The following is a 27,242-nucleotide window of genomic DNA, read 5'->3' as shown; positions in this document are numbered from 1 at the left end:
TTTATGCCTCCCCCAATGATTTGAAGTAATATCAATTTAGTTTTTCTGAATCTTTGCTGTTATGTATTCATTAGTTTACTCTGTGGATTCCTAAGGAAAACTAGGATGGATTCCTTAGTAGAAGACTGGATTCTCTTCACGGTTTTGGTGGATTCCTGCCCTGTTCTGTCAATGCTTTTATTGTCTATAAGATCGAGCTTCATATTCTGTTATGTTAGTTCCATATCCTATGTTCTCTGTTCTACGATTTTGTTTGTACTAGTCTTGGTGGAGGGCCTGTTAGGATGGGAAGAAATCTGAGAGGGGTTTAGAGTTGCAGGGAGGGAGAGAAGAGAGAATTGACACGCACAACTACTCTCTTGAGCAAATCAACAATATTAATATTGAATTCTGATCTCTTCTACTGCCGTATTACAATGAATATTTAGAAAAGACTCTAATCCCAGACTCGGGTTGAAATAACCCTTTATTGGGTTGCTTGTAGACCCACCCAAACAAAGAAGCACTCAAATCCAAAATTAGGTCACAGAATAGTCAATATTTCAATGTTTAGAAGGGGTGGTGGCAATTTGGTAAATTACCTAGAATCTTTAGGGAGAAATCTGGTAGACGAAGCAGTTGCAAGGGAAAATGGTACGAGTTGTGTAAATAATCAGAATCTTCGAGGGCTCTTGGGTAGGTAAAAAACAAAGGGACATAAAGGTATTTAGGATTTATTTAACAAGGGTAAAACAGGTGGTAAATTTTTTTTTTTTTTGGTAAAGAACAGGTGGTAAAAATTAACTAAGGGATATGGTGGAAAAAGAGATAAAGAAGGGCGCATAATGGGAAAACTAAAGAATAAAGTAAAAAGGTTTTTTGGTAAAATAAAGTAAAAGGGTTAAGAATCGTGGAAAGGAGACTTTCCTCTTCAACCTTCAGTCACGAACAACACCCAGCAAAAAGGAGAACAACTCAGATTGAGAGAACTCCCATGACAGGCCTCTGTTTGGCCTGAAATTTCTGATGTAGAGCCGCAATCCCAGGCCCTATTAAACCCAAGTGGTAGTTCTTGCAAACAGCAAGCTGGGAGCTCAATTGGGAAACCTGCAATAGAGCTTGGCGGTAAACAAGAATCAGATCTGATTCTGGCTTATTGCTCACGATGAGGAAGTCGGATGGGGCTGGGGAACCTAATATCTGATTCGCCCAGGGAAAGCGGTCTTCACACCCTAAGTTCAAATCAAACGAGTGTTGGATTTCGAATCGATGAACTCTTCCATTCGGTTCTGGTTTAGCGCTTGTAGCAACAAGGAGATGAAGTTGCAGGAAATAAACTGAGAACGAGATAAGGTCAAGGTAAAGAAATAGAAGAAGAGATTTCAGAAGAGGGGGAGAGAGAGAGAGAGAGAGATCACACGACCTTATTAGTACCAATCTGGTAACTAAACCCAAAAAACATTTCATTCAAAATCTTAAAACTGCCGGTTACAACCATGTATTTAAAGAAAAAAATAAAGACTCCTAGCTTAGACCTGATAACTGAAATAAAATCCTATCTAAAGCTCTATCAATAGCAATAAAAGAAAGTAGTACTGTAGTAGTCCTAGATAGGTAGGAGACCTACTAGGAGCCAAACAACCAGGACCTGTTAAGCTGCTGGTTCGATGGGGGCAGACTTGAGGTTTTAGGTCAATTTTAGGATTAAGGTTACGATAATGGAAAGGGGTCTTATATGGTAAAGCTAGGCAGGTGTAGGGGAGTCTAATGAACTAGGTTTTATAAGTTTTGGATGATTAGAACTTAGAAGTAGGTTAGATGGATTTGGGCAACAACTAGGATTAATGTTTTGAAAGGTGGAAGATGATGGAATCTAGGGTTTATAATAACAGGAAATCAGGTGGTCGAATGGGCTTAGTATTTAGGTTGAGTGTGGGTAGGGTGGAGGGGAATATATGCTGAAAGTTACAGCTAAATCAGATGGTTAAATCTGGAGTTATGGAGGTTTTCTTGTAGAGATAGGAGAGAGGGGTAAAAGTGTAATTTCAAACAATCGGCTGGGTAGATGGTAATGAAATTTGGATCGAGTCTCTCTTAGGGTTTGAGGAAGATTCGATCAAAACTTTAGCAGGTTCTAACGATTAGATTTGGCTGGGCAGAATTCTCACAAAAATCACCTTGCATGTGACCTAGAAGAGAAGAAGAATAGTTGCAGGTTTTAGGGGTCTAATGGATCTATGGATCGATGGGGCTGGGTTTAGAGGATTAGGAGAAGAAGGGGGAATGGTTGATGATATTGAACACTTACTTGGAGTTGCAGGTCTTCAGTGGCAGCAGCTTGAAGACAAATAGCAGATCCTCCTGGTCTACAAAACGCAAGGAGTCAACTGGAGATCCACCAGTCCCTTCACCTTGATATGACTCACAAGGCAACACTCAAAAGAGCAAGGCAGCAAGCAAGAGATTTTTCATTAATCAAATTCGTGTTCATTACTTTGCCCCTTACAACTTTATATAAAAAACTCAAAATTAGACTCCTACACTAAAAAGGAAAGGCCTAACCCAATCCTTAACCTATTAGGTAACTTAAACTGACTAGGAAACTAAATAGACTCAAAATAGAGTCCTAATCTAGTCCAACTAAACAATTAAAAGCAAAACTATTAAAATCACTTAAATTGAACCACTGGTTCAAACCAGCTTTGGACCGGTTCAATTTAAAACATTAAAAACATGAAAATAAGTATAGGACTAAAACATCTAATCTCGTACGCAACCTAATTACCCATATTTTAGGCCCATAATAGTGGCTAGTCACATAGAAAACCCATGGGATCGAAGGCCCAACATTATATATCCCAACCCTAGACTTATTCCTAATAAAATAAGCCCATTTGGGTGATGAATCTGCATCAGAAAGTTATTAATGACTCAAACTCCTAATCGACTCAATTTCAGATAAACCCAACTAATAAAACAAAAATATCCTACTAAACCCAAAACTTAACAGGACCCGGTTCGTCTTCATATATTACTAGAATTCTAATAAGGAAGCACCTCCATGAGGCAACAATGAGGAAGTGTAGTTTGTGAGCATTGAGCAGCACTGAGCAGAGACAGCTCTTTCGCAGGTTCAAGTCTGTGTTTATGGTTCTCGCTGAGCCATTTGGAGCCTGTCCCTTCTCATTCCTCCCTTTCAAGGTCCTTTATGACAAGAGTAAAGGTCAAACATCTCCAAAGATTAAAGACTATAAATGCATGAGTTGGGGCTTGGGAACACTAGAATTGAAGTCAAATGCGAAGAACATAGATGTGTAATAGATACTTACCATTTCGGATAGAGTGAACTTCTTTAGAGCATGATACATTACACAGGAAATAGAAAAATGTAAGGCCCTTTTTACTCTTCCCTGCATTCACAGTCTATGGGCCTTCCTACATAAACATCTTCTTGTTAGACTGTTTTTCATTATCTAATGTTGATTAGCTGAGTGAAAATGTGACCAGTATTCCCTAACAAGTTGGCCAAACAATGATCCCTCTCTCCTCATCAACATCGTTGGTTCATCATACTCCACTACTTTTCCTGAAACAGATGAAAATAGTAGGTGTAAGACACTCAAACTGTCAACCAAGCACTTGATCATTATCTAATGGGGAAGGGCTCTCTGAGCCGGGGTACCCACCACCAGAACCTACCCCCCTCCCCCCTCCCCCCCCCCAACAAAAAAAAAATAAAATATATATATATATATATAAACACTTAAACAATTTTCCTTCGCTGATAGGGTAGCTAGTTATCTATTAAACATTTAAACAGCATTCCTTCTATATGTCAGGTACTCTTAATTTTTGGTTCCTACATAGGCTGAAGGTGAGACTTACCATCACTCATGGCGAGTACCTTTGTGCAGTCCATGACAGTTGGTATTCTATGGGCCACTGTAATAACTGTGCAATCTGCAAATTCAGTCTTAATGGTCTTCTGAAGTATTGTGTCTGTTGCATTGTCTATTGATGCAGTAGCTTCGCCAAGCACCAATATCCGCCTTCTTCTTAGAAGAGCACGGCCCAAACAGAATAACTGCCGCTGTCCCATGCTCCAATTTGATCCATCTTCAATTACTGTAATTTTAGGTTTTAAAATGATTCATAGCTGATAAATCATAAAGAAAGAAAGAAAGACAAGGCAGACCATATATGTAACTTGCCTAGAGCATCCAGACCCTTTTCTTTCTCTTGTACAGCCTCTTGAAGCTGGCATTTTCTAAGGACCTTTCAAAGTGCATGGACATGGAAGCAGTTAGAAATAGCAAGTCACACTGAAACTGCTACTGATGATGATGCCAAATCTATTATTCAAATAACTACTCATTGTGCCTAACATGGAACAAGTTTCCATAGCAATTCTGTGCTTTTTCACAATTACATCAGACCTCTAAACTAGAGAATTGCTGTCCCTCTTCAAATCAATTTTCCTTCTAACTTGATAAAAGTTGAACTTTGTCTTAAAGGTTTAACATTTCTATCAAGTTTACGTTCTATCTCCCACAGACAAGTAGATTTCTCTTAGCCATAGAGGATAAACAAGTAAGTCAATTTGAGAGCAATTTCATTAAGTGGTCTTACAGGTTTCGACACAATCAATACCAAATATTAGAGTTTTGAATACTTAAACACAACACCTGCAGTCTAGTGTTAGGGAAAGTAATGATGTAAGAAATTTTAAGTTTTTAACTTATTGTAATAGAATTCCTGGAGCCACGTTTGGAAAAAATTAAGAACGTTGTTCTTGGTGGTTTCACAATCTAACATAACTCTAAGGAAACCATACATTAACAGTTGTCATACCTCCCATATTTCCTTGTCAGTATATTGTGATAAGGGATCCAAATTGTATCTTAAGGTCCCATTGAATAGTGTAGGATCTTGAGGTATGATCCCAATACGTGACCTCAGATCATGAAGACCTATCATGGAGATGTCAAGGTCGTCTATAATGATCTTTCCCTCTGCTGGCTCCACAAGGCGAAACAGAGCACTGATCAAAGTAGTTTTCCCACTACCAGTGCGACCAACAATACCAATCTTATGTCCTCCTTCAAATGTGCAACTGATCCCAGCTAGAGCAAGTGGAGTATCAAGCCTATATCTGATCTGCTTGACAACAATTCCTTAGTGTATCATTTTTTTCATGAATTATTATGCTTAAATTACACTCATGCAGAGACACATTCTTGCAGATAAGTTACCTTCAAATCACGGATCTCTACTCTACCCACAGCAGGCCAAGTTGGTGGGGGCCGGTTTTCTTCTATGATTTCAGGGGCTTCACTGGGTATATGCATGTACTGGTTTAACCTTTCAACAGAAATGATGTAATCTGCTAGTAAACACTGGTTTTGAACAGAGACAATGAGGGACATGTTCAATGAAAGACCATAAGATAGCGCCATTCCAACAAATCCTGCCATCAAGAGAGTAGTAATGGAAGTGTACAATATGCATGAACCAGTAGTTACTCATATCAGTGTTTCAAACAGTACGTGTAAAGAGTTTTCCCACTTGCCTAGGAGGTGATTTATAAGCCTACCAAGCTAGATAATAAGTCTGACTTCTTAAGATTCAATTAAATACATAGGATATATGACATTTACTAGAAAAATAAGAAAAGGAAATTCAATGAAGTAAAAAATAAAATAATCAAAAATAATATACACCCTACCTGCAGTTTTTATCTCTAAGAAACAAGGAAGTACTTTATTATGCATATGATAGTCAACATTTTAGGTGTAAGGCATATGCATCATGTGCCTCCCGGTTGAGGGGTGAACCTTAATCCTAGAGGCATTTTCTGTAAATCTCAGGTTAAAGTAAACCAGAAGGCATAAGGCTCAATGCACTTTAAAACAATTCAGCAACTTGTTGTCACATATACACTATGTCTTGTCTTATATAAAATGAACTACCTTGATCTCCCTGACTAAAAATGTGATTGGATAAATCTTCATACTTTGAAAATAACTATGACTACCAACATAAGCCCTCCAAAAAACACCTCCTGAAAGCTTCCCTTTCTAACAGTTACATTGATTGGTGTAACACTGTTACTGTTACAATATAGCAATCTCCCCCCACCGCCAAAAAAAGACACTCAATTATCCAATCTTAGCGATATAGGAAGAAATTAAACTAGGTTTTGAATGGCAAACACAAAGTTTGTATTCTAGTAAGCAAAAAGGAAAGGGTAAAGAGAGAATTTAAATAAAGTATTTTACCTCAAATTAAAACAACTGTTGGAAAGGTGAGTTCTAGGTGATTATTTTGTTTCTCTTCATAATCCTACACTCCTACTTAATCTTCTGCTTCAAAATATGGAGGTTAAACCAATTATTTTTTAAATGAGGGAGATCTGGTTAAATTATAATTTTAACAGTGAATGTATCAAGATCTATATGCCGTGCTTCCAAATGAGGACAAGATTTCAAATTCACGAATCTAGTTGGGATATGAAGGTTAATTAGGAAGAGAAAATAACCATAACAGCTGAAGCAAGACAATAGTAGGAACTCACCTGAGACAAAAGTTCCTGGAGGAAGCAAAACCATGGCAAGAGCAGAGGAGGAAAGAGCGGTGGCACATAACAGTTCCAAACGTTGGATCAACCATTCATTTGCTGCAAAATTGTGGAAAAAGGGGCTAGAATTTCTATCAATGACATTGAAATTCTTAGCGAAAAATCGCTCTTCATCGTCAAAAGCTCTGATCGTCGTGGCTCCAGCAATGGATTCTGCCAGATGATTTGCTACTGAAGACTTAGTCGTGCCATTGATCCGCATTAACTCCTTTGCAGAAGCAAAGTAGTATTTCTGTTGATTAAAACCAAAATCCAGCATAATTAGTTTCTGAGAAGCACTATGAAAATAAGAAAAAGCCTAATAAAAAAAATCCAGAAAGGAGAACAGGAAGAACCAATCCTTGTAATTTCTCTTCTTTTATTTATTCATTGTTTATATGAAAGCATCTGCAATGAAGTGGTGCATTTCTGTGACTATGTCTTTGCATGTGCTTATGACAAAAAAAAAAAAAAGGCTTTGCATGTGCAGGGTGAAGGGACCATTCGACAGGTCCAACAAACGATATCAAATAGGGATTATAAGTATTCCAATCATAAGAACAGTCTCATCACATTTATGAAGTTTCTTTACCCTCCATTCTGATTATCATCCAATAAAAACAGCTTTGAATTATGACCATTTGATGAGGTTGGATTTGTATCCAACTGATCACGTTTGTAGCTATATTGACTAGATGCTGGATGAGAAGTTTATGCAAATGCAATAAATATCTATAATTTATGACATAATCTAGCTAAATCCAATAGTGAGTCATTCATATGAACAGATATTATTAATCCTTGTGGCTATGTCAGAGACAATAAAGACAGCATTTTGAGAACCTGGAATTTGATAATATAATTGTTAATATGATATACCTGCAACCGTAGTGTCAAGTAGATCATTGGTATGGATACAAATAGAACTTGCCAAGTAACAACAGCCAATACTCCTAGACTCACATAGGTATTTATGGTAGACCCAACAGTTAACATTAAACTGAATGGGACATCGAGGTCTACAATACTCAAATCAGAAGAGACCTGTACAAATAAGAAAGATAAGTCAGGAAAAAAAATTTAAAGGCGTACTTCAAGTTAAGTACTATGTTAGAGATGCTCACCCGACTCAATATCCGTCCTAGAGGTGTTGAGTCATAAAAAGACATCGGTGCACGGAAAAGAGAGTTCAATAGCTGAGAAAATACGGACTTCGATGACTGGATACCCAAAACAAATGTAGCAAGTGATCTAAAGATCAAAATTAATGTTGGCACACATCCAACTACCAAGTACACCATGATTAGTAACAATTTGCTAACATTAGGATTCTGAACATTAGCAGCCATCCAAAAGTTCTGAGATATCTGCCCAGCAACAAATATGATGTGAGCAAGAATTGCAATTGTGAAATACAAGAAGCCTTTATTCTGATTTAGATATTGTGTATAAGGCTTAAAGCCTGCATCTCCAATTTCTCTTTCTTCTTGTTTAATCAACTGATCTCTTGCTGTTGCTTTGAACTGTTTCTCAGTGTATGTTTTTTTAATCTCTTCGAAAGTAATTTCACCCCTCTGGGGAGAAGTAACCTCAGCTAGCCTTTCAGAACCTGTCGTGTCCTTGTGTGCATTGGCAAGATCTTGAAATTCTTGACTAGAGGCTAATAATTCGTAATAAGGAGCAGCATGTAAGATCTCCCCTTCAGACATTAACTGCCAACAAAACAGAACTTCATCAAGATGCACCATACTTCTTATTCTGTACACAATACAATCTTTGTTCAAGTAAGGTCAATGCCCCATACCAAGTCCGCTTAAATTTGCATGGCCTAGAAGACCAATTTATCAAAATAGCTGGGCAAAGTGGTTATATTTCCCCTTTCCTTGTCTCTGTAATTTTTTTCATTTCTATTTAAATTTCATTCAAGAGCTTATTCTTTCTAATCTCCCCACCATATATTGTGGTAAATTGTCAACCACAGCCACCAGTTCTCTTCAATATATGGATATAGCAGGGGATTTAATGATTTCAAGAAACAAACACTAGTTTTGGTCAAACTATTTTGAAAGTGTGTTTTTAATAGTCAGTAGGAGTAGAACTTCGCAAAGTCTACTTTGGGCTATGGCCCTGCCGTGTTACTTCTACAGCTAACCTGATCCCTATTAGATGAAGAAATAATTACTTATGTTATTCACTAATGTTGTAGGGCCATAAGTCAATGCTCCCTCTATGTGTAACAAGAATCTCTCCCCCCCCCCCCCCATACACACACACACCAAAAAAAAAAAAAAGAAAAGAAAAGGAGGGGCATGGCTGGAGTTAGATACTGACTAACCAAAACAAAATCAAATGCAGGAAGGAAATCGACTTGGTGGGTCACAAGTACGATTGTCTTCCCTGATAGAGCTCCCATCACATATTCCTGCCACACACAGTTCAAACATTCAATAAGAGATAGTAGCCAAATAGCATAAATTGTATGCAGGTAAGAGTCTGTTTACATTAAATAAGCTTGTAGCAGTGTGTGCATCAACAGCACTAAATGGATCATCCAATAGATAAATATCAGCATCCTGATACAGTGCACGAGCAAGTTGAATGCGCTGCTTTTGACCACCACTTAAATTAACTCCTCTTTCTCCTATTTCAGTTAGATCACCGAAGGGTAGCATCTCAAGGTCCTTTACCAATGAACATTTCTCAAGAACTTCTTGATATCTTTGCCCATCCATGGAGGAACCAAACAGAATATTCTCTTGTATTGTTCCTGTTTGAATCCATGCCATCTGAGAAACATAGGCACTCTTTCCATAAACTTGAATCTGTAAATGAACAAGAAGAAAATTTATAGCTCAACAATGATTGTTGACACTATTCACTTTAGAATGTAATAAAGAACTTAGGTTTTTTTGAATAAATATTGCGGGAGATGACTACTTCTGACTTAAGAAATGAAAATGAGATCTGAAAACACTGCTAATTCCATTGTAGATTTCATTGAACCATATATAGCCACTCATAGTGATAAGATCTTCCGAGATGCATCTGTATAGGGTAATTATCATGGATATGCCCCAAAGTAATTGATAAAGCATACACAATATGGAATAAAAAAAATATAAAAAAAAACTTATGAAGTTGATGATATGTTCTGATGACCAAACATGCATCAACATTAAATCCACAAACTTTTATTCTTAATGACACTCAACAATCCGTGAAGAATGACGGCAGGTTTAATTTCTCCCAAGAAATCAGACGTCCTACATGAATTTTAATAATTTTTTTTGTGCAGATTCATGCTAATACCTGGCTATGAATGGGTGTCAATTTTGATAATTAACAGAACATCACGAAAGGATGTGCTCTCTAAAGTTGAATAAGAAAGGTGTTGGAGAAAGTACAAAAATACTAGAATTCCTAACTGATGCTGAGAATATGACATTAAGATTTTGGCTTTATGTATCAGAAACTATACCAAGAAGTTTAATCCCAAGGTAACAAGAAATAATAAACAGTCCTCACAAGTCTGAAATATTTAGTTCTCAACCATAGATAAATGATAATGAAGGTATGAGAAAAGAACTTACAGTGCCCCCTATATGTGGAACTTCACCAAGAATTGCTGCAAGAAGGGTTGATTTTCCTGAACCAACTTCTCCACAGACAGCCACTTTCTCACCAGGTTTAACCACTAGATTTATGTTTCTTAACGTGAGCTTAGATGGATTCTCTTCCCATGAAAGATTCGCTGACTTTATAGAAATAGAGTCCCTGACCTCCTCACCTTTGCACTTTTGCCTAATATTTTCATTTTGCAACTCAGGTGCCTCTAGAAACTTGACAATTCTTTCTAGTGAAACCTTTGCTTGAATGACCACTCCAATAACATCAGGGATTGCTCTAACAGGATCCTGGACAAGACGTAAAGTTGCTACACAGGTGAAAACATTACTAGCATTGAGAGGAATTCCAAGGAAGTAACATGCCCCAAAAGTAGCTGCTGAGACCAAGACGGGGGATGACCAAAACAGAAATACGTTGTATGCTTTTCTCATCTGCACTCCTGACAGCCATGCATATTCCTCAGTTCTATATCTTTCTATAACATTCTTGAAATGGGTCTCCCATGTGTACAGCTTCAACACCTTCATGTTCACAAGAGCCTCAGAACAAGCCTTCAGCCTTTCATCTTGCGCCACCATGAGCTTAGTCTGGAATTTGTTTTGTAGTTTGGCAAGGGGAATATTGCAGAGGACAGTGAGTATTATTACAATTAGGGCCATAAATGTTGCTAGTCCCACAGCATGGAAGAGAATCACTAATATAATGCAACGCTGAAGGCTTGTTGTCCATGTTTGATGAAACCAGTAAGGAAATTCACCAACTCTATATGCATCTACAGAAACATAGTTCATTATATTACCAGCTGAATGCATCATCTTAGCAGCATTTGAGAGTTTAAGTTGTTTTCTATAAATGGCTGCAGAGAGCATAGACCTGATCTTGAGGCCAATTATTCTACTTCGGAAGTACCACTGCCTTTGTGATAAGGATTCTATGCATTTTGTAATGAATAGAGATATGGCTAATACATAACCTTCATATTTGAATGCTTCTTTTCCTTCAGCAACCTGAATGAAAGCATTAAGAAATAGAGGACCAGCAGACAGTGCGATTATCTTAAGTGATGCAAAAAACCCAGAAATTAAAATTTCTTTCCAGTATAAAGAGACTATTGTCCACAAAATTGATGGTGGGGGAGACAAATTGGACAGTTTGTGTTTGTTCAGTTGTTCCATGAAGAGGGTGTAGCAGGTTTCTGCTCTGTCTAATTCGCGTAAGCGAGGTATATCTTCTTCCTCAAGGGTTTTCTCCTCACCTTTCCTCACTAAGGGGTTTAACCACCAAAATGACATTTTACTGATAAATCCAGCATCAGCAAAAGGAGTTACATTGCTATCCAAATCAGTTTTACCACTGCCATTTGCCTGATCATGCAAAGGTGTATAGAGGGCAGGATTGCTGAGAGCATCACCTGTTTCTTTATATTTGTATATCTTGTAAGTGCATAACAGAAATAGAATTGCTCCTGGCAAAGATAAAACATTCAATACAATCTTAATCGATGCTTGTTTCCCTACGGAGGCAGCCAAGATTGAAAAAACACAGAGAATCCCAGAGAACAAGCAAGCAAGTATGGACCAAAGCCTCAAAAAGGCTTTTGGAAGTTGTTTTCCCCTGAGGCTAATGATTAGAGCAAGTAGGAGCCACGTAAAGCCTTGCAATAACAGCACTAGCCACTGGTGCAGGGGTAGAATAGTCTGCATATTTCTCAAGTTGTCTTGCAGTATCCATATCCCATAACTGAAGTAAACCAACCCCAGACCACCATTAAAAGTTGCAGAGAATATCTGAGAATGTGAAAGGCCTTGGAAGCAGGAGGGTATCTGAAGCATTGGTGGTGATGGTTTGTGAATGAAGTTGAATAACAACATGAGCAGAAGCAGGACATCGAAGGCAATGACCAAGACATTGTTGATACATGAAGAAGGGTAGGCGAAGAACAAAATAGCAGAAGAGCACAGCTTTCCACCTCCATATGAACTATCACACTCCCCACAAAAAATAGTCCAGAGATCCTCCATCATGCTGTGCTTCTTTGCTCTTCAAAATCTGAATTGATATAGAAGGATATGTCAGGAAGACAGGAATAGAAGCCTTCTCCTCTGTTTCCTCATAGTACCAGTTGTGAATTGTGATTCACCAAAAGATGAATCCATGAAGTTGATTGCTTGTAAGGTTATGGGACAGGATTTTTGTAACCCATTACGTACCTGCATTGGACTGAAGATGACATCTTTTTCCTTCTGTTCCTTGAGAAATGGTAGTTCTTAAAAGTTCCTTGGCCAATGTTTCTGTGGATAAACCCAAACTAACATCAGTACAAGTACAAAATTTCGGAAAGCATAACTAAAACAATATTCAAACAGAACAAGAACCATAATAGGAGAAGGAAAGAAACTGTAGAATGATTGACAACATCATATAAAAAAGATGAATGGAAATATATACGAAAGACCAAAATTTTTGTTTTTTTTTTAATGAAACGTTTCTGAACACTTGAGCTGACTCTAAAACATATCAAACAGTCTGGGAAGAGTGACCCAATAGAGAAAACTAAAAGGAAAGTAAGATATTGTCCAGTCTGGTAACTCACCACATATAATGAATCGATCAATATCAGGGCAGCAGCTGTTAACTGCTATCTGAACTCTGAAGTGAGACACAGCGTTGGAGAGACACCAGGGGAAGGAGGAGGAAGGTCGGAAACGCATTCCCCTTCCATGAAAACTGAAATGAGGAAAGTGGGCACTGCTTGTTATATACTTATGCCGCCGTAACAGCATTTGCATGACCATAATGTCACGGACTTTTCGTTGTAAGCACACTTTTGTGGAATCAGGTTCCTCTCCCTTACGCAGCCAGGAGCTCGGCAGTAGAGGATCCAAATTGACGTAACTACTAGAGTCATCCCCACACCCCAGAGGTGGTTCCGACATCTCATAGTCATAGATGGGAGCCAGGATCATGTTCACGTACGTGAATGTACGAGAACGGTTGGAATCCGCTCTGTGAGATCCATACAGAGTGGATTCCATCTAAATGGCTGTGAGCCATTCTCGTACATTCACGTACGTGAACATGAGCCTAACTCCATAGATGGTGTGAGATTTGGGCTGCAAGGGAATCCACTCTGTGAGACCCACATGAAGTGGATTCCATCTGAACGGTTGTGAGCCATTCACATACATAAACATGAACCCAACTCCATAGATAGTGCGAGATTAGGGGTGCAAGTTTGGCCCTGTCGATCCGAACCCGCTCAATTGCCCATTGTTGTCATGAAAATCATTCCCCAATAACAAGGGCACAGGATGCGCCCAGACACATTGGGGATGGGCAAAATGACAGGCCCCACCCCATAAATGGTGCTAATCCCACTCCTATCCCATCCCATGTGTTTGGGTGCAACCTGTGCCTAAATGCGCTCCCGAGCAAAGAACAACACTCCAGTTACGATTAATAGTAAGAAGGGAAAAGGAACGTCACCTGATTGTGTCGTGTACCTGTGCTAGACACAATTAAACGTGAAATGACCACAATACCTCCATGGAAAGGCAGGGGTGTCCGGTGTCCCGGTCATTTTGTGCCCAACTATGTCTGACCCTGACGCCCAGACGGATGACCAGGTTCACGCCCAGAATCAGTCAGGTTTGTGCCATGGGTGAAGGGTTTGATTGAGTCAACCCACTGGTCCAATCCGCTTTGAGGATGATTCCCTAGAACTTCACCTGTGAATCCAGAAGGCAAAAGCGTTTCTCAACACTTTTAATCTGTTTCCCTCTTTCCCAACGGGCAACGGCACCCCTAAATCGCCATTCCCTCGACTTCCTCCTCCGCGGCAAAACAAGGTGCTTTTGTCCAATTCTCTTGCCAAGCTCCCGGACAGAGAACATTATACTCTACAACTTCATTTTCACATACTTCATCAGGCTTTTCTTCATGACGGGAAGAAGAAGGTTGACAAGAAAGACAGAGAAACCGTAAGTTCTTCTACTTGGCTACTCTTTTTTTGTGACTACTTGGTTGGGTTTTAAATTAGTTCCAATCTGTTGCTACTTTAATTCAATTCGTTTCAGGGTTTCTAGTAGAAAATGAGCAGTTTAATGTTTTATTGGGTTATCTGTAGTCAGGTCTCATCTTATAATATTTAGAGTTTGAAATGCGGTCTCATATTTGTTTGTCATAGTTTATTTAGGTTGTTCCCATATTTGCTTTCATGGTGTATAATTTGTAGGCTTTGTGATGGGATTCAAACGTAAAGCATTTAGGATTTGTAGAAGAATTTGATTTTGAATGTTCTAGTTTTGGATTTTAACTTGTTTTGAGTTTGAAGGCCTTTTTATTAGGATAGAAGAATCTAATAGATTGAAGTATTCAAGGGTTAATGTTGAGGATATTGTTAGTGAATAAAGTTCAATTGGTTGTTATTCATGCAATACTGTACGGGGTCAGAGTGATTGAGCTGCAGCCTCCTACAGAACTCCTGGAGCACATTGTGACCCGTCTCTGCCTTAAAGATAATATCAACTTGTCCTGTGTTTGTAAGGGATGGGGACATGTTGCCTGTTCACTCCGTGTGGTAAACCAATCTCCATGGCTCCTGTTCCCCCCAGCTGTGGGTGGTGTAATCAAATTCTTTGACCCTTCGCAGGGAAAGTTCTATGTTAATGAAATCCCAGAGCTAATGCATACAACGATCCGCTGCACCAAGGATGGATGGGCACTGTTTTCTGGCGATAGCTTTTTCTTATTCAATCCCTTCACCATGTCAAGAGTTGATCTTCCCTATATCCAAATGCATGATCCGATTTTTGCTTTATCTTGTGCACCCACATCCCCTGACTCTGTAGTTTTTGCCATTGAAATTGGTATCTTGTTTGAAGGAGGGTGCGCTAAAAAGATTATCAGTATTAGCATTTGTCATTCAGGGGATGAACAGTGGATGACTTTTACGTTCCTAACTGAGCGTCGCTATCTTTTTGGGGAATATGGTCCAGTTTTCTGTAACGGGTTATTCTATTGTTATAATGATATATATTCTGATTTTGATTGGGTAGGGGTATTTGATCCACAGAAACATACTTGGAGTATCCTTCATGTGACTCGACCTAATCTTCCTCTTATGGTTTCTGAAGCGATGACAGCTAAACACTTGGTCGAATTCAAGGAGAAGGTTTTATTGATGCACACAAATTATCCTGATAAGACATTTATATTTGAACTGGATTTGTCCAAGATGGAATGGGTAAAAATTGAGAGCTTAAATAGTGTAACAGTGTTTGTCAGCTCTCACTCTTCTCTTGTAGCGACTGATGTCCCAAGAATATCAACAAACTGTGTCTACTTCTCAAAGTTTCGCTGCTATGGAAAGTCTAGCTACTTATATTCTCTTGAGGACTGTAAGTACCATCCTGCTATGCAGAAGCATGAAGGGCGATCCTTTACAGAGGCTGTTTGGATCCAGCCCCTAAGATGAGTCATCTTTTATTTGACGAGCTGTTCTAAAATGTCATGCATGTTCTTGTAAAGGATTTCTTAATTTTTTTGTAAAATGAAATGTAAATGGGCAGTATTAGACTTATCTCCAAAGTAAAACTCTGATATATAGTAGTAGTAGGAATCTTGAATAGTAGATGATGTAAAGTACATTGTTGATGTCTTTTTGATAAATTAGCACGAATGCAATGTTGTAAATTACTCCTTGTTGACGTTGAAGAATCCAATACACAAGGTGGAGTCGTATTAGATACTCTCTCCTTAAGGTTTTTAACTGCCTCTATTAGTGCACACAGGGTTGATCTACGCTTAGACCTCCAAGATAAAACCACCTTACCAATCACAAAGGTTGCACTCCTAAGCATGATTACACAGGGAGTCCGCAAGCTATACTCAAAAACTCAAATATAGGAATACAAACCGATGAAAGAAAATGATAACAGGGAACATGGACTTGACATAAGTACCTTTAGAAATGAATATAACGCTCTCTTGAATCTCCTTGAATGATTGAAGTGATCACAAATGAACAGAATGCTATCACAGAACATTCACACATTGTTTTTCGAACCTTGTAACCCCACTACGTATATGGGTAGGTGCAAGTACATGTATAACATTCAATGTAATTTGTTTGGAGCCAAATTCAAATTCAAAAGAGTTCAACAAATCTAAAATTTGGAGCCAAAATCAATGCAAAAAAAGAAAAGTGAGCTCATACCCCGGCCACGACAGGTAGGTAGAAGGGGGAGTCTCTCCTCTAGAACCCTATATCAGTTATAGGACTCATGGATATTTATAAAGAACTCTTCACCTTTGAAAATTAGCGATGTGGGACGAAACAAAAATCACTTCAAAACCAAGACAACAAGAGAGCTAAAAAGAGCTAGAAGACAAAAGGGAGGAGAGATGATTTGAAGCTTTGAAAAACAAAACAAACTCCAACAAATTTTCCTTTTAAGAAGGAAAAAACTTCTTTAAGTTGCTTCAGGTGGATTTTGGTTGATGCTTGTATCATCCATTGGGTGAGTTAATCACTTGGTTTTGCTTTTCAAAGTCTAATTGTGTATTCTTTAGGTCTAGTAACTAGGGGTAGAAATCAGTTAGGCTGAAATTTAAGGCAGGTTGACAACCAAGTCCGGATCAGCTACCCACTTGGGTAGCGTATAACACTCCCCCTTATCTCATGAACTGCTTCACTTGGAATTTTTTAGCATGGGGTGGTACAGGCAAGTTGCCATGATGGTGGGAGTCGACAGCCGGAGGAAATGGCAAAGTTTAAGGAGAGATTGGTGCCGCAGGTTTTGGAGATTGGGATCATATTTCACCCTGTGATTATTGGGGTCACCATGCAAATCTCCTCCTTCATGCCTTCAAATCTGAAGCTCGAACACTAAAATCGCCGCTGCGACTGTTAGACTCTCAAATCGCTTCCTTCCTCGTAAAGGGTGGGTTTTGGGTCTTGTACAAATCAGATGTCGGATTCTTCTTCTCTGGGTTTTGGATTCCAAATTCAATAATATGCCTCTTATTATCTTATTTGGCCAGTACTAGTTACCCCACTTAGCATTGCAAGAAATTTATGATGCTTATAGCATGGGCAATTTGAGTTGCGCACAATCCAAATTCCATCCTAACTTGAAATCTTAGAGGTTGGATTGATGACTCAAGTTTCTCATCCCAAGCAGAAGCTAATACCAATATATGGATTATATGGTATTAATGAATGAGATGGGGTCTATTTGTTTTTGGATTATGTTCGAAACTAGAATACTAAAAAACAGAACTGAGAAAACTTGAATGATCTATTGTGATCACCCAGGCACCTATATTTATAATACTGGAATATGAAATTACATGACCAAAATACCCCTGCCTAGCCAATACAGCTAGGCAGTACATAAACAACTATAAAACATAATACTAAAGCACCCAAAAGACCAGAATACCCCCACGGTATTCTGGTTTACATTATTCAACAGATTATTATGTGTTAACACTACAGTGGTACCCAACAAACTGATGTAAATGGCTGTCTAAAACCAGCCACAGGTGTAGGGATTCTTCCCTACACCAGCAGTAGTGTAGGTGTAGAGATTTCCCTGCACCAGCACTAAATCAGGGGATTAGGTTTAGAGTTTATTTAATCCTTATTTAGTCTTTTATTTGAAATTGTAATCCTAATTGGGATTTAGTTTTGAATCCTATTTGGGAATCCTAGTTTTAGTTTGAGTCCTAGTTTCTAATTATTGTTGGGAGTCCTAGTTTAAGTCTGTTTTTCTATTCAGCCATGATGCTATAGATATGTAAGAGCTCTTGAGAGCCCCCACGAATTAATGACTTCAGAATTTTTGTTTAATACAATTGTGAATGGAAGTGTAAGACTCCCATCTTCATACTCAATCCCCTCCCTCTCCTATTCTTCTATTTCTGCAGCTGGTTCTTCAAGGTGATCTTCTACAACTTCAAGAGGTTTCTTATATCAGGTTTGGGGATTGTTTTCAATCACTCAAGAGGGCTACTCGATCCATGTTGGTGAAGAATAAAGTCACGGATCTGGTTGGAATCTGATTTCTCCCATTGAAGACTCGAGTTATTTGATCTTCAAGCTTCTTCTACTGCATCTTCTGAATTCTACTTTAAGTTATTGAATCTGGGTTTGGAGCAAATCCTACAAACATTATCTTCTCTTCTCATTTCAGATCTGATATTCAATTGCTGACTAGTTTGTCTGAAACCCTAAGTTTCTATTTTCCTTCTCCTACTTTCTAATTCTGTGAATTCATCATAACTTCACATCAGACCATCAAAACCACACCAAACCAGAACCGGATTTCTATCTGTGCCCCTATAGCACTCAATCCAAACCCTAGCTCCATCCTCTCATTGTAAACCCTAGATTCCCCTCTTTTCCAAAACCCAAAACCCTAAATCTAGGTTGCTGCCCTTTCAAGTTTACACACTTCCATCCATCAAAACATCTCAGGACCTTCACTGATAGACTCCCCTACCTCAACTTGACATAACCCATACATCAAACCCTAACCCTAATTTCACCAAAAACCCTATTTTTGACCTACCCAATTTACAAGTTCATAGCAGATCCTGGTTACTGGCTCCTAGTTGGATTATCTACCAATCTTGGACTACATCAAAAACTCATTGAATCTTTTATAGAGTTCCTAGTTTTAAATATAGCGACATAGTTGAAGGAAATTTCATACATCCATTAATATTTCTACCCAGAAATTGTGTTGGCACAGGTAGCACAGGGCTTGAAAGATCTGGTGGATCATATTAGATGCAAACCCTCTGTTTGAGCTGTAGAAAATATTCTCTTGTTTGATGTAAGAAAGTGGGGGCTTGAAACCTATTTGCTATTATATATATACATATTTGGTTATGCTTGAATGCTTAATTATTTAACAAAAATAAGAAAATCTGGCAGAGCAGAACCTGTAGTTGCAGGTTTTAATTTCATTTATAGAACTATTACAGTCAATCTGAATGAGAAAATTTTTACAGGTGGCTTGCAACTGAGCCTTTAAAGCTCAAATGTAACAGTTAACAAATGGTCAGACTATTATCTTTCTGGTTTGGAATATAGATTCAATCAGTTCTCATGCATTTGAATACATGCGGAGTATCATGTTCAGTGTTCATTGCTGATTCAAGAATCTGTTATGCAGTATCTTCCCCCTCCCCTTCAAGTTTTTGCAGTGTATTTGATCATTATCAATCTTCACCTTTGAAAATTGGTGATGTGGGTGCTAAACATCATTTCAAAACCAAGACAACAAGAGAGCTAAAAAGAACTAGAAGACAAAAAGAGAAGAGATGATTTAAAGCTTTGAAAAACAAAACAAACTCCAACAAATTTTCTTTTTAAAGAGGAAGTTGCTTCAGGTGGATTTTGGTTGATGCTTGTATCATCCATTGAGTGAGTTCATCCCTTGGTTTTGCTTTTCAAAGTCTAGTTGTGTATTCTTTAGGTCTAGTAACTGGGGTCGGAATCAGTTAGGTTGAAATTTAAGGCAGGTTGACAACCTACCTTTTTTATGCACTTATTTGAAGGACAAATCTAGAGCATTTGAGCTTTATTGAAATGACAAGTAGTAAGCAGTTGAGGTTGACTAAGCACAAAAACCCGACAATACATATAGGCTTTGTTTGGTTGCAAGGGGAATGCAAATATTTTATGCAAAGTGACATTTTTTTCCCAGGGGAAATAATTCTAGGTGTTTGGTTGCCAAGGGAATGTTTTTCCCACAGAGAATAAATTTCACTTGTAAAATAACGTTGCTATTTTTATTTCCAGACCAAAACACAAGTAAATTCAAAACCCAGGGATTCTCAACTTTGGGGGCTTTTCTCTCGATTTAAATATAAAAATCTTTGAAGGCTATGGAGAACCTCGAGGCTCTAACCTCTCTAAAGGTGCTGGTTCTCTCTCTCTTTTGAGATCGAAGCTTGGAAGATTGAGCATGCGTTGGAGAAAGGCTGGTTCTCTATCTAAGAAGCTTGGAAGCTCTGATTTGATCGCAAGTTCATCAACTCTGCTCTGATCAGGTACTAGACCTTTTGCATTTTGATGATTTAATTTAAATAAAATGAATCAAATTTAATGAGTGAAAAAAAACCCTAGGTTCCCCCCCTGTCGTCTCTTTGATATAGGCAAGCAAACAAAGATGCAACATCCTTCTTCTTCTTTTGTGTCTGGTGCAACGCCCTTTCTCTTCCTTGGCTTTGGCGATGGTGGTAGCAGCTGCTCTTACAACTTCTTCTTCTTCTTCTTCTTCTTCTTCTTTTGTGTCTGTCGCGTTGAACACCATCGCAACCACTTGCCCATTAGAAACTGCTTTGGCGCCCAGGATGCCTTGACAACGATGCTTTTCATTTTAGTTTCTACTAACATTCTCCTCAAGGTACTAAAACTCGGGTCTCGGTACCAACTCGACTCTTGGAAAAACCGAAACAAGTCGAGATCTCGCCGAGTTGGTGCAATTTTTTTTTTTCCAACTCAAAGCCTCAACTTTGGGTCAACCCGAGATCCGAGTTCTCGCCGAGATATGTCGAGTTTTGTCAAGTTAGGTAAGGTATTTAACTGGTAGGTGGGTTAGAAAAATAGGTTGAAACCGAGATCCGAGATCTCGCCGAAATATTGCACTTTTGAGACTCGCACGCAGTCTCGTCTCGGCTTTTCCAAAAACCGAGATCTCGCGAGTTCTCGAACTCTGATTCTCCTTGAATCTAGTCATTAGAATCTGATTTTTTTCTTCTCTAATCTCTATTGTTTAATATCATACCATGTCTTGTTTTAATATTTCATCACAATCTGGCCAATCTCATCCCATAAGTATTCAAAGATATCGGTAACTTCAGTTGAGAACAATAGATCCAATCCTTAGGAAGATTCAGATTGTACCTTTTAGGGTTTGGTAATGATGGAACGAACTGCTACTACTCCTGCAACTCAAATATGGTATTTGACTGGTCGTATTTCAAATTTATCTCGTGAAACTTGGCTTCATATTGTGTTGTATATCTTCCTTTAACTTCCTAGTTTTCTCGTCAAACTTCTCTGTATCTGATCAATGTTCATAATCTCATTATAGTCAATTTTTTATGGAGATTATTTGATATTTCAAAGAATCTGTAACTCTTTATCGTGTTTCTCTAGATTCAATCAGCAGTGATAGTAGGTCTTAGTTATGAGCTTTAGCAGAAACAAATATGAGATGCTTGTGTGGTTCACCCAAGTGACAAAATGGCTATATCTATTTGCTCAATGATTCCCCCCTCCCCTTCTATGCAACTATTGAAAATGGAATTAGCTATATAGCATGGATTTGTATTCATTTTGTGCCTAAACTAGAAAAGTAGGAATACGTACATAACTAAATCTGTCCAGAAAAAGTCACTGGTTTCATCATCAAGATTGAATTCTCCCAAAGCATAAAAAATGGTTGAGGTGGATGAGGGAGCTGAGATTTCAGTTGGAATGATCTTTTTCCATTTGGTTTACTGTAGATGACTATGGAGAAGCAGAGACTGATTCAGAATTAGGGTTTATAGGAGGAATGGCATATGAACTGTTCAAGTTGTTATTACAGATGTTATTATTCTCAATAATATATATAGCTCCTATATTTGATGAACTAGATTGCATTTGAGTAGGGTTAGGAACAAAGCTAAGAGGGTTGTTCAGAAGTACTCCATGGGATTGGGTTTGTGATTGGAGGTAATTTGATCCCAAGAGATTAATTGCTTCCATATTTGCAGGTGCACTCCATTAAAGAATCCCACCAAGCACCCCCCAACATCGAACATTGTAGATAGGTCCCCTGCTGTTTCATCGGACAAATACTTACCGTCGATTTCTGCAGGATAATAACAGAGCAAAATCAAATGAGGAAATCCATTTTTCTCATCTTAGATGAGACTAAACAGAACTCATCCCATATGGGAGGAGAGAGTCTAAGAGATGGCTCTATTTTTCACAGAAGAACATTATCCCACAAGAATTATTCAGTCCTGACAGCAACAATTTCAATTCATTTCATAGTAAGCAGTAAACAGAGAGAAATTGGTACCTGTGTAGCTAATGTAGAATGGAAGCCAATAGAGAAATGTATAAGCCACCAACTTGGAGAAGAAGAGGTCTGACTCTGATCCTAACAAAGGTTCTGTTACTCCCTCACCATTTTTCTTAGGAGATTGCACTTCATCATCTTCTTTTTAAGATCCAACAGAAGCTGGAGGTAATTTGTTTCTTTATTGCCATTAAACAACTAAGAGATGAAGGCCAAACTCATCTAGGTTCTTTGCATTTTCGCTGAAATGAAGTTTGCATTTATGGACTGTCATACTGAAAATTACAATAGAAGGGGTTGAGAGATGAAATCACTGACATAGAGTCCACATTCTCCCATCTTTACCTTCTACCTTGTAACTATTAATTAATTCTACACTGGTAAGAATTTGTTGGTGCAGATTCATCATAAAGAAGGGCAATGCTATTTTCTGCAAAACAATGCCTTAGGAAGATCAACACATTGGAGGAATTCCTCTTATTATTTTTTGAAATATCTCACCATGGTTCTTCAGGGTCTTCATAAAATTTCAAGTTAGGGTAAACTATTGCTTCCCAGATAATATAAATAGCCCCATGTATAAATAACTCTCATTACTTGAGACAGATCCTTGACAAACATTAACTCTTTGCAAAAAAACACTTACTTCATAGTCCTCTGTTTCAATGTTTTGAAATTTGGGATTGGTTTGAGTGTATTGGCTGATCAATCATGGTATCAGATGCAAATCCATCCATTCCACCATGCTCATGCATTTTTATGGTCACCATGAATGTTGGTTCCACACCCCTGCGCGAGAGCGGAAGGGATAGCTGGTTGGACAGCCACAATGAAGGGCATGCATTTCAGGTGGTGGATGGGACAGAAATTATGAGCAGGGTGCATTCGGTTAGTAGTCATTCTTGTTTACTTCAAACACCTTATGGATTCTTCTCTATTTTAGGAATGGAAGACCATTCCTCCAAGGGATGGATCTCCTCTTTGTAAGTGGTGAGGCAAAAGATCTAGTGACATTGGTACTGACTATTAAAGACTGTTCCCCTATACAAGCCAACTAGTTTTATATCACAGGTGGATGTTTAAAGCAGTTGAACTGCTGGGATTTAAGCAAAGGCATGTGGAAGCATGGAAATTATTACTTCACCAAAGTTCAGAAATAATTAGATATCTCCAAAATTACTTCAATTGAATTCATGTAAATCGCAGCATTGTATATTTGTATGGCTTTGCACGTTTGTTACAATAGATGCCTAGTGCGGTTGGTGAGCTGTGATGCGCTTCATGCCCATGCTCAAAAGATGCATCTATTGAAGGGTTTCCCTTCCCCACTTGTAAACCCATCGACCACAAACGACAGTAAAAAGACAAGAGGTAGAAGAAAAAGCCCCTAGTTTTCCACCATCTTAGAATAGAAATTTTGACAATTTTAAGAGGATTAAATAGTTTTATTAAACTTGCATGATGTAAAATTAGTGATTTATTTGCATCCCAATAAAATTATTTCCTTAAAAAAAAAAGTGATTTACTTAATCAAATGGTTCCAGATCACAAATCTCATAAATGGGGAAAGGAGGCTCAAAATAAGAACCGTTGAGAATGGCCCATGTGACAAGCTTGTTAGTAGCATCAGTAGCATGTATCCCATCCCAGCTCACATAGTTGTGTGGGTCATCACAAGCTGATGCAGTAGCAATGCTCCCATTGATCTCCTTCCTATTTCCACAATAAACTTTAGGATTGAAGTTGTAAGCACCACCACCATATCCACAACATGCTTTAGTTCCATACATGAGTCCTAAATGAAAAATGATAAATAAGAAGTGAAAAATCAAATCCATATGTGAAAATGCTAGAAAGACATAATTTGTTTTAATTATACAGACATGTTGAGATAAGCTTATATGAACAATCCAATATTTGAGCTACATGGCAGGATGATGTGATAATTTTTATTGTACGAAAGATAGGTCTAGGTTTGGATTCAAAATTTCAGGACTTAATATAATCCAATCCCGTAGTCCTTAGGTTTTCAAAGCTTTATTTTGTCATTTGACAATATCCATTTGGGTTGAAACTTAAGATGTAGGTCGAGATCTTGGGGCCTACCTGTGTACAAAATTTGGACCTCATTTACTCGGGCCAGTCCAAATAAACTTATCTAAATAAGTCATTCAATAAAGAAACCTTACCATGTAGAGTGGGATGTCTGAATAGTTCTAGCATAATGGAATGTATGTCAACATATACAATGGATGCGTTCGGAAGAGCTTCTCGAGTCTGCCGGAGTGTATCTCTGAGCATGTTGTTATAGTCAGAAACCGCATTGTTGTAGGAGACCATGCAACCATACATATCCAAGTCAGAACTATTGTGAGGGAGCTCTACGATGAACGCCGGGTAGCATCCTATAGGTGCAAGGTTAAGCACAAAGAAGGTCCTTCCCCCTAACTCATATAACTCCTGCATCCCATGATTTGATAAACAACCATTGTTTGTTTGGCTTTATTTGGTATATGCTATGAACAATTTTTTTTTTTACCATTTTAGAATGCATTATCGACCTAGAATGCATACCAAACACAGCCTTAGTATGTAATTGTGAGTGGCTGAGTGCTCACCTGGATAGTTCCAGCTATTTGAGTGGTGACTTGAGGCAGATAATGTTTAACACCTTCTATACCAATGGCTGCCAAGTTGGAAGTGAAGTCATTTTGGCCAATATAGAATGTGTATAGAGACTTCCCAAAAACATCTGGAGAAGGCAGGTGTACTGAAACTGAAAAGTGAGAAAAAAATAAATAAATAAAAAAGCTCAGGAATGGAATTTGGGTATTGAGTATTGACAGTGAAAACTAATTTAGAAGAAAAGTTCTTACCAGGAGCATCTGTGGAGTAAAGTTCATCAACCCTAACCTTGAACTCTTTCATTTGGTTTAGCTGAATGGCTAAAGAGAAAGGGCTAATCCCAGTGACAAAGAGAGAAGTATTGGGGAGTAGAACAGTGGATGCCAATGTTGCAAAGTTTGCACCATGCCTGAAATCTGACCCAATTGACTGTAGATATGGGCTAAGGAATGGAATCCCCAGAGCTTGAGCTGTTTAAGGAAAAAAAACAGAGGAAATACTATTAACAATAATACACAATTTCACAAAACTGTTTTTATGTTAATTCTAAGAGCAAAGGTAAAAGATTTGGCTACTAGGCAAAGTTTGGATTCATGTCTTAAGAGCGGTCACTGCGTAAGACAACTGGGTCTTTATCCCCTTCAGTTCCCTACCGGCCCAGCTCTCCAGTACCTTTAAAAGGGGTCACAATGACTAACCTACCTTTGCCCGCACACTCTGCCCGGGTGGGGTCTATTCCAAGTCCAGCTCATATTCATGTACGTGAGGCGTACGAGAACGGCTCACAGCCGTCCACATGGGGCCGATTCCATCTTGATGGCTGTGAGCCGTTCTCGTATGCCCAACTCGTCTACTCTCCCTTATTTGAGGCACTAGGGGAACTGGGTAGAGGGGGAACTGGAGGAGATAATTTTCCCCAGTGGAGAGAATGAGATATTGGTCGCATCAAGTGAAGAGATACCTAGCCAGTACCGAACCCAGGTCTCAATTAAACGAGAAGAAAGATTTTTAATTTTAGAGTAATTATTAAATGGAAAGAATTGGAAAGGCTTACCTAAGAAATCGATGATAAGCCTCCCATCGGAAGCACGGCCAGCTGGTTTCTTGAAGTAGGTCATACCAAAGGGACCGGACTGTGCTGGAAAAGCAGCCCAAAACCCGCCTGTGTCAGAGTTTGAGTCTCCGAAGTTGAAAATTGCACTGAACTCATCACATTTGGATTCACTAAAAGAAACCAACATCGGCAAAATCACCACCGCCACCGCCCAGTACATGACCAAAACGGCTTTGATTTGCCGGAATCCGGCAGAAGTCTCTAACGAAACAGAAGGACCAATTAAGACATGAATTGGTACTGGAAATATGAATGAAGAAAGCTCATCTTCTTCATCTAAAGGCAAGCAAATTAGATAGTTTAGTGATAATGAGAGTGTACGTTGGATGAGCTGGTAACTGCAGATTCTGTGACCGACAGATGAATCTCACCAAGAAAAAGGGTTCACATCGATCATTCTAACCCAATGGTTCAATTGGAATTGACTGGGAATCAGCCGAAATTGGTCCGAGTCCGAGTCCGAGTCCGAAATCTTTCTGGATCGGCAGGAATCGGTGTTGGGCTCGGTTTATTTCGATTCAAATGGACTGATTCAATGGATTTGATTTCACAAATGAAGCCAATAGAACGGACCTCGTGCATGGAACCTTTTGGGGCTTTAACTGTTAAGTGGTGAATGATAATAATTAAAGCAATTAGTTTATAGAATTGATCTTCAAATTGGTCATCATTGTGTTTGGATGGGTTTCAGGATATAAAAGGCATTTTGTAAGTTTGGGGTTCGACGTAAAAAGCAGAAGTAATAATCTCACATCGGATGTGAGTAACTTAATGTGAAAACTTATAAGTATTTGGGTACCCTCTCTTTAATTGTTAGGTTTTAAAAATGATCTGTTTATGAATTTACAACTAAGACCAGTCTGATATGGTCCGATCCGTGTCATGTTAGTATCAATCAAGACTCATATTGATACAGACACCTATGACAATGAATTCCTTCATTTGGTTGAGATGAATGGCTAAAGAAAAAGGGTTAATCCCAATGATACAGAGAGAAGTATCAGACCCAATTGACTATAGATATGGGCCGAGGAATAGAAACCCCAGAGCGTGAGCTGTCTAAAAGATAGAGGAAATAATATGAACCAACGGGAGAGAGTTTTCTGTCTGGGAATGTGGTTCCTGCACTAGCACGAGGGTCAATGGAAACACACTAGAAACATCAACAAGGGTGGGAATTCCGCCTTTCATT

At 38.6% G+C, this 27,242-nt stretch overlaps 3 protein-coding genes across 3 annotated transcripts in view; all 3 read right to left on the bottom strand.

Annotated features, from left to right (window-relative positions):
* Positions 1-12,567, bottom strand: part of LOC122666802 (ABC transporter C family member 10-like) — a 108,306-nt gene extending 95,739 nt beyond the window's left edge. The window contains 1 exon segment of the mRNA XM_043862877.1: positions 12,433-12,567. The gene's annotated coding sequence lies outside the window, so the exon portion shown is untranslated.
* Positions 3,163-12,513, bottom strand: LOC122666812 (ABC transporter C family member 10-like). Its single transcript, XM_043862889.1, has 12 exons — positions 12,433-12,513; positions 10,186-12,271; positions 9,097-9,417; positions 8,931-9,017; positions 7,720-8,307; positions 7,475-7,639; positions 6,554-6,848; positions 5,232-5,446; positions 4,831-5,136; positions 4,191-4,254; positions 3,865-4,104; positions 3,163-3,565 (listed from the first exon to the last, which is right to left on the bottom strand). Exons 2-12 carry the CDS (start codon positions 12,244-12,246, stop codon positions 3,453-3,455), a joined length of 4,455 nt encoding a protein of 1,484 aa, XP_043718824.1. The 5' UTR covers positions 12,247-12,271; positions 12,433-12,513; the 3' UTR covers positions 3,163-3,452.
* An 11,192-nt stretch (positions 12,568-23,759) lies between the features above and the next one.
* LOC122658295 (GDSL esterase/lipase At4g01130) lies at positions 23,760-26,311 on the bottom strand. Its single transcript, XM_043853220.1, has 5 exons — positions 25,991-26,311; positions 25,188-25,406; positions 24,930-25,087; positions 24,501-24,771; positions 23,760-24,106 (listed from the first exon to the last, which is right to left on the bottom strand). Exons 1-5 carry the CDS (start codon positions 26,208-26,210, stop codon positions 23,838-23,840), a joined length of 1,137 nt encoding a protein of 378 aa, XP_043709155.1. The 5' UTR covers positions 26,211-26,311; the 3' UTR covers positions 23,760-23,837.
* Between the last annotated feature and the right edge of the window lie 931 nt (positions 26,312-27,242).

The sequence above is a fragment of the Telopea speciosissima genome, chromosome 1 (genome assembly GCF_018873765.1).
Source record: "Telopea speciosissima isolate NSW1024214 ecotype Mountain lineage chromosome 1, Tspe_v1, whole genome shotgun sequence".
NCBI lineage: Eukaryota > Viridiplantae > Streptophyta > Magnoliopsida > Proteales > Proteaceae > Telopea > Telopea speciosissima.
The sequence above is the reverse complement of the archived record's forward strand: the minus strand, read 5'-3'. Positions and strand labels throughout refer to the sequence as shown.

What these genes read in the sequence shown, in the direction of transcription:
- LOC122658295 (XM_043853220.1), bottom strand. Translation starts at nt 26,210, where the DNA reads ATGTACTGGGCGGTGGCGGTGGTGATTTTGCCGATGTTGGTTTCTTTT. An exon ending in GCTTATCATCGATTTCTTAG is followed by an intron (nt 25,407 to 25,990) that starts GTAAGCCTTTCC and finishes TTCCTTAAACAG; the next exon opens with CTCAAGCTCTGGGGATTCCA. An exon ending in AAATAGCTGGAACTATCCAG is followed by an intron (nt 24,772 to 24,929) that starts GTGAGCACTCAG and finishes CATGGGATGCAG; the next exon opens with GAGTTATATGAGTTAGGGGG.
- LOC122666812 (XM_043862889.1), bottom strand. Translation starts at nt 12,246, where the DNA reads ATGATGGAGGATCTCTGGACTATTTTTTGTGGGGAGTGTGATAGTTCA. An exon ending in TAGGACGGATATTGAGTCGG is followed by an intron (nt 7,640 to 7,719) that starts GTGAGCATCTCT and finishes TTATTTGTACAG; the next exon opens with GTCTCTTCTGATTTGAGTAT. An exon ending in GGTACTCGCCATGAGTGATG is followed by an intron (nt 3,566 to 3,864) that starts GTAAGTCTCACC and finishes CATCTGTTTCAG; the next exon opens with GAAAAGTAGTGGAGTATGAT.